Genomic DNA, 8,038 nt, shown 5'->3' with positions numbered 1-8,038 from the left:
ATGTTTAAAAAAAAAAAAAAAAAAAAAAGACAACCTAAGGACTGGGAGAAAATATTTGCAAACGATGAGACCAACAAGGATTAATTTCCAAAATATGCAAACAGCTCATCAGCTTAATATCAAAAAAAAAAAAGACAACCCAATCAGGAAATGGGCAGAAGACCTAAATAGACATTTCTCCAAAGAAGACATACAGATGGCCAACAGGCACATGAAAAGATGTTCCACATCGCTAATTGTTAGAGAAATGCAAATCAGAACTACAATGAGGTTATACAATGAGGTATCACCTCACAGCAGTTAGAATGGCCATCATTAAAAACTCTATAAATAATAAATGCTGGAGAGAGCGTGGAGCAAAGGGAACCCTTCTACATCATTGGTGGGAATGTAAATTGGTGCAGCCACAATGGAGAACAGTATGGAGGTTCCTTAAAAAACTAAAAACAGAGTTACCATATCCTGCAATCCCACTTCTGGGCACATATCTGGATAAAACTCTAATTTGAAAAGATACATGCACCCCAATGTTAATAGCAGTATTAGCCAAGACATGGAAGCAAACTAAATGTCCATCAACAGATGAATGGATAAAGAAGATATGGTGTGTGTGTGTGTGTGTGTGTGTGTGTGTGTGTGTGTAATGGAATATTACTCAGCTGTAAAAAAAGAATGAATTAATGCCATTTGCAACAATATGCATGGACCTAGAGATTATCATATTAAGTGAGGTAAGTCAGAAAAAGAAAAAGACAAATGTCATATGATATCATGTATATGTGGAACCTTAAAAAAGGATACAAATGAACTTATTTACAAAACATAAATAGACTCATAGACATAGAAAACAAACATAGGGTTACCAAAGGCAATAGCAGGTTGGGGGGATAAATTAGGAGTTTGGGATTAACATATACATACTACTGTATATAAAATAGATAAACAACAAGGACCTACTGTATAGCACAGGGAACTATACTCAGTATCTTGTAATGACCTATAATGGAAAAGAATCTGAAAAATAATATATATATTGCCTGCACTCCATTTGGATGGGGAACTGCTACTAGATAACTGTTGCTTATTTCTTGAATGTGAAATTCTAGCTTACTATTAATGTTTGATTTTTTAAAAATAAATTGGAAACCTGTATTTTTAGGTAAAATCTGATTTTTGAAATACTGTCAACCATAAAAACTTACTGAAATACTATTTTGGTTAAACAGAACCAATACTGTTTTCTGTTATCATGAATTTTCTTATGTAATATATTCTTTTTGCCACGTAAGACCACAAACTTATGAAGAGTCTGGGATCTGTTTCATACAACTCTATTTTCTTTTTCTTTTAATTTTTTTAATTTTCATTTTTTTGTGGTACGCGGGCCTCTCACTGTTGTGGCGTCTCCCGTTGCGGGGCACAGGCTCCGGACGCGCAGGGTCAGCGGCCATGGCTCACGGGCCCAGCCGCTCCGCGGCATGTGGGATCTTCCCGGACCGGGGCACCAACCCGTGTCCCCTGCATCGGCAGGCGGACTCTCAACCACTGCGCCACCAGGGAAGCCCGACAACTCTATTTTCTTGGTAGTTATTATGAGGGCCCTGCACTGAGTAGGCTTGGGGGATTCCTTTAAGGATAATGACTGATTTTTTTTTTTCAATTCTGGGCAAGACGCACACTTAAGTTTTCTGTTTTTCAAGGGATTTACATTGTTCATAAATGGCGGATATCTCTCAGGATTGTGAGTCCAGTTTCTCAGAATTTTTCTTCAAAACACTAGCTAAGAGCAGAGACAGAAGAATTACTCTTCTGCCTCCATTACTCAAAAGAGCATAATGACTATTCTTGTTGCCCCGAGATCCAGAAATGGCATGCAGGCCACGTTTATACATGCAAGTCACAGTGAGAATTAAAACAAATATACAGGCAACTGTACCATCCCTGCCATTGGCATCAGTGTTCTCTGTGTTCCAGAAATAGATATGTTTGATAAGCACTATGTTCATAATGGCTCCAATGAGAGAACCATTTTTTTCTTTTTTAATCAGCAGAGGCTCCTTATTTATACTTCGATTGAGAAAAAACAGTGTTCATAGTATATCTGGCAGACTTACAAGATAGAAAAGAAGGAAAGGAAGAAAGAAAGAAAGGAGAGAAGGAGAGAGAATGAGAGTGAGAGGGTGAGAGAGTGCCAGAACAGATTAGAGGCATGCTGATAGAGCTTTTGAGACTTTCTCAAGTCTCCTAGATGAGGCTGAAAAAAATCTCAGAACCATCTTTGAGAAGCCATTTGGTTGTAGCAGAGTGGAAAATCAAGTCCCCAATGTAATTCTGCATCAACCTATGCTGATTTTCAGAAGCCCAGGCCATTGTGGGTGGGTCCTTCTTATGCTGCTCATTTTAATGTTGTGCATCCAAATACCAGACAGTGTGAAAAAGGCTTATGTGGAAGAGCTAAGAAGACACTTCCCAAAGTCTTTTGCCTAATTAGCCCTGCCTGAGAAAGTGACAACCACCACATTTGGAAGGAATGATTATGTAATTTAATCATTCTACATAGTCTGCTAATATTCATGAATTCTCATTCATCTTTCTTTGAAGTCAATGGGAGATACTTGGTTAATTCACATTTTTCAGTTCCCATTCTTTTCCTTTATGGTTAATTCACATTTTTCAGTTCCCATTCTTTTCCTTTAAAGTCATCCTCTGAGTCTAGTACTTGCTCTGAAGATGAGCAAGTATTACCTTTATTGGACTAGTTTCTACACCTCGTTTCCTTCAGTGCTCAGAAATAATTGCAGTGGCATGCTAATGTGATGCCAGAAGTCCCTGAAGATTCTTCTCAAAGGAAGATATGCATTAAAGAGTTAGCTCAGCAGACTTGAGATGCTCAAATCAGTTCATAAGAAGTAATCTCTACACCCTTGGGATATTCTGGCTGATAAGAGTAACTTTGTAACCTAGGGCCATAGGTCATGCCAGATAATTTACCCTGAGGTGAATGCCTGTTTTTGTTCACCTGTGGTGCTGAGCCACTCTGTATCAGTTTAACTCCTAGGGGGAGGGGGCTGGAGACTAAGTAGTTGTCAATCATGTAGGTGCTGCATGTCCCCAGTAAAAACCCTGGACACCAAAGCTTTGGTGGGGCTTCCCAGGTTGTCAATATATAAGTTATGACACATGATAGCTGGGAGAATTTAAGCACTGCCTGTGTGACTCCCCTGGGAGAGGACGACTGGAAGCTTGTGCCTGATCTCCTAGACTCCACCCTATGAGTTTTCTGCCTTTGCTGATTTTATTCTGTATCCTTTCATTGTAATAAACTGTTAGCATGCATATAACAGCTTTTCTGAGTTCTGTCAGTCCTACTAGGGAATCATCAAACCTGAGGGTACTCCTGGAGACTCCCAACAGAGAGGATCTCATAGGTCATGGAAGAGTTACTGACAAGACACGATAAGGCTGATTTGTAAAAACAATTTCAAATAGAGCTAAAATATATCACAAGGAATATTATTAACTTTTTAATCTAAATTTCCCATTGAATTTATTTGAAAGGCAAAAAATTTGACAGTCAGTTTTTTTCCATGTAAGACCACATAATCACTTTGTTACTTACGTGTATATCTACACCTGTATTTATGTCTGTGTCTGTATGTCTGTATCAGTATCTATATTTACTTCTTCCAGGCAGCAATATGGGTGCTACTCATAGGGATGTCACTGTGACTTGTTAAAGAAAATTTGATTTTTTTAAGATGGATTTCTATTTATTGCTTGAATATAATCTATAGACTATCTACTAGTATGATCTCTGTACAGTTCTGCCAAAATATCATGTAAGCTTTTCTTTCTTTTTTTTTTAAATGAGTCAACTTTGAATGTTAACTAAATTTTTTAAAAAGACTTTTCTCTTTACTATGTATGTAGTCTGTCCTCAGCCTTTTGTGAACAAGAGGCTATTAAAAAAAAAAATCCCATGCATCAGCAAATCCAGTTCCTTGCTAAAATTATTGGAAATTTCTGTGAAGAAATATAGAGAAAAAATAATGGTATTTTGTTTTGAACTTACCACTGATCAACACAAAGGAAACACTCATTCTTTTAAGTGTGGCCATTTGTAGCACAAACATATGCTGTCACCTCAGGACAGTTTGCGTCATAAAGAGGATCCAGTGGGTAGTACATTTTACATAGGGGCTACAAACATCATAAAATATCATATGAATAACAACTGATAGATTTTCCCTCATCTATTCCTGGCCTGTCACTTCTGCCCTACATAGAAATAATATCAAATGTTACTAGTCAATTGATCTTTTTGCAAGATTTCCTCTCCTCTGGGCTTTGGTCAGGCAAGTTTTTTTCTAACTACAGTATCCTCACTCATTCATCGTTTGCTAGTCATAAGCAGTATAATAACTCAGCTTAAATCCCAAATGCAAAGTTTTCACTTAAACTTGGAGTCCCAGTGCCAGTAACTCATTATAAGAAGTTTGTGAGTAGAGATAGTTATGTGTCTCTGAACTCCTAGAAGATAGGGGCTTAAATGTAGTTTTTAAGAGTGAGCGTTCTGTATTGAGACTGGGATTAAATTCTGTATATACCGTTGTTAAACTCTGTGGCCTTGGACAATTGGCAGGTATTAATTCATTTAATGTTCAGAGATGCATCTTACTATTATAATGCTTGTGCTACATGGGAGTAAATCTAAGCCTGAAGAGGTTAAGATACATTCCCAAAGTCACATAGAAAACTTCCATTCTACTTAACCACTATGAAGTTTTAGGTCTCTCATGTCAGGAGAGTGATCAGATTAAAATCAGAATTCAGAATTTAGAAATTTAAATTTACCATAGGCCATTTAGAATAGTCATGGGGTTTGAAGATTTCTGCAAATAAAGTACAGACACAATAGCTTAAAAGAAACAGTTCTCCATGAAGTTTGATTTCACTCACTGAAGTTACTGACTGAACAAAGAAATGTAATGCAATTACTCATTTGCACAAAGTATACAAAATAATTTGTGACAACAAAATTTGTGGGTGGTATTCCTTTGTTAACTACTTCATCCATTTATTTATTTTCTCCTTTTCACAGTCCTGACTTCATTTATAAATTTGCTGTGTCATTGAGGAAAGAGTAAAAACCATTTGGGGTTGTATGCTTAACTTGCAAACTGTGTTATTTTCATTAAGTCACTTGACTTTTGTTGGCTTTAGTTTCCTCGTCACGACAATTAGGATAAGTATATGCATTTTAAAGATGGTTGTAAAAATTAAAAGTAATATAGTAAATAAAGGATTAAGCCAGTTCCTACCAAGATACTGAACTAAAGAGGATACTAAAAATGATGACGAGAAAGCTTAGGAGTTCCTTGGCTCTGGAGAGACTGAGGGATATGGTGAACTGATTTGTACGAGGGGTGCTGGTGTTGCTTAGGGATAGAGGATGACCAGCTGGCTATGGGAGAATAAAATAAGAAAAGACCTATTGAAGTTTTGCCCTATCTCTCACTGTTAGGTGATATTGTAAATATCCAAGAAAATTCTAGCTTTCCAAAAGTCAGAATTTACAAAGTTAGAAAAGTTGTACAATTTTAAAATCTTCACATAAAGGAAACAACAAGCCTCCCAACCTCTCCAGGAATAGACTATGCTGTTTACATATGCACTCTTTCAGAGAATAAAAAAGATGGAATGCTCCTCTCTAATTCTAAAAAGCCAGAATATTTTAATAACAAAAGCAGCTGGATATAGTTATGAGAAAAGAAAAATAAAAGCCTTCATCTAGTAAAAGTAAAGTAATATATATACACTGCATACCATACATAAGAACAAACTTCAAATGGACCTGGATCTGAACATAAAAAACAAAACAATACAAAGATCAAAATATAACACAACTGAGTTGCTCTTTAATCTTAATATACGAAAAACTTTCTGATAATGACTCATTAATCTCTGTGCAGTAACAGAAAGGACTGATACATTTTATTACATCCAAATAAAAATAACTTTTTCATGACAAAATATAAACATAAACTAAAAAAGATATCTGATAAACTGGAAAAAATATTTGCAACACATATCATAGATAAAGGGCTAATATACCTGATACATAAAGAATACTTTAAAATTGAGGGGAAAAAAATCTCAATTGCTGAATGAGTTATATATATGGACCTACAATTCATACACACACACAAAACCCCAAAGATATGAAAATGACCCTTAAATTTGTGAAGGATATTCAAATGCAGTATGATAAGAAAAATGCTAATGAAAACTATATTGAAATACCATCTATTACTGGTGGGAATGCAAGTTGGCACAACTTTTATGAAGTGAAATTTGGCAACGTTGAACAAAACTACTTTGCATTCACATTCAATCACAATTCGAACCTACCCTGAAGATAAACTCCCAACGATAAAAAAATACATATGCATAAGATTATTTATTGCAGCATTGTTTTTAATTGCAAAATATCGGACACAAACTAATGCCCGTACACCTAAGACTGGTTGAATAAACTTTGGTACATCCATCCAAAAAAGTCTTATGCTGTCGTATAAAAGAATGAGGAAATCCCTGTGAACTGATATGTACTGCTTTTCAGGACATTCTGAATTGGGAAAAGCAGGATGCAAATAGGTACCTAAAACAAGATTGGTTACATACAAGATGAGGATGGGACTGCAGTGGAAGGAAAAGGGTATGGAGGCAGTAACATATCTTTGAACCTAAACTTTTGTTCATTTTGGTTTATTTTGTTTCATTTGTCATGTTCAAAATAATTTTAAATTGCTATCCAATAGCAATCCTTTTCCAATAGTGATACCCAATTGATACCCCATTTGTATTATCAAGCCCAAAGGCCTATGTTTCAGCAAAACTTTACCCATCCAGTCACAAATGCCTCTTTTTCTCTCCTGCAAGTAAAAGAAAGACATATGCTTACCTGAAAAAACAATCTGTGCCAAAGTGGAGGATACCAGGAGAAATATGGTCATGCAGGGAAAGGCAGCCATTTGATCTCATCTAACGTCCTGCTTTGGTGAGGCCTGTGAAAATGCTCAAGATAGTTTATTCGTAGTCTCTTGCACAACTGGCTTTCCAAATGTGAGAGAACCCACTACTCTGAATTGGTGCCATTCCCATGAACTTGGCCATGGTGATTCTAAACTGGCCTGGTCTCTAGGGATTCAGACCTAAGAAGGCTCTTCTGCTCTAAAGAGGGAAAGAAAACCATTAAAATAACTTTTTTTTTTCCCCTGCCAACAGCCATTGTACAGTCACTGTTTTGGCTTGGAAGAGGAATTAGCCTCAGGGCTCTCACCAGGGCTGACCCCAGCATGTTACGTATAAAAAGGTTCATCCTACAATATATCATCTAAACTGAGACACTCATGTTAGTGAATATGGACACTTTAAGAATTGATAAGAATTCTGAGAAAACAGGTGTGAACTGAGGACTATGCTGCACAATCAGGGATGTGTCACTTTATAAAACACATTGTTTGATTTCCTGGGATAGACCAGTTTCTCCCACATTGAAGTCCTCCATTTCCTAAGTAAGTTTCTTCTTCCAGGCAAGTTACATGTGCTCAAATACAAAGAATAGATTGAAAATGGAATTGTTGGTCTGGGGTCATAAAAATTATGTATACCTTTCCTGATACAATCAGGATAATTGATTTTTATCATTTTTATGATTCATATATAGGTACACATGATTTTGATGACACTGGTAAGTCAAATTCTAGCTTCAACATTTCTTAGAAGTATGAGCCTCAGAAAAAGCATGAACATCACAGGATACTGAGAATATCAACTGATATTAATATAAGTAGAGTTTAACTATATTAAATTACCAATTTCTTTAGCCAAACTCTTCTTTTGTAAGAATGGAAAGATTTGGCCCAAAGAGAAGATACTTTCCAAGTCATTTACTCAACTTCCCATGCCCTACTCTACTCATTCTGTCTCTTCTCCAAATTGCAGCTGGTGGACACATAGAGAAATGAGAGAGAAC

The 8,038-nt window shown here is 36.3% G+C and overlaps 1 protein-coding gene across 1 annotated transcript; it reads right to left on the bottom strand.

Annotated features, from left to right (window-relative positions):
• Positions 1-4,068: 4,068 nt before the first annotated feature.
• SPINK13 (serine peptidase inhibitor, Kazal type 13 (putative)) lies at positions 4,069-7,034 on the bottom strand. The gene is given in 3 exon segments (XM_029216828.1): positions 4,069-4,200; positions 4,855-4,892; positions 6,965-7,034. Coding segments are annotated over 3 exon segments (240 nt in total).
• Between the last annotated feature and the right edge of the window lie 1,004 nt (positions 7,035-8,038).

Source organism: Monodon monoceros, unplaced genomic scaffold, assembly GCF_005190385.1.
Source record: "Monodon monoceros isolate NGI ecotype Baffin Bay Population unplaced genomic scaffold, NGI_Narwhal_1 Super_Scaffold_12, whole genome shotgun sequence".
Lineage (NCBI taxonomy): Eukaryota > Metazoa > Chordata > Mammalia > Artiodactyla > Monodontidae > Monodon > Monodon monoceros.
The sequence above is the reverse complement of the archived record's forward strand: the minus strand, read 5'-3'. Positions and strand labels throughout refer to the sequence as shown.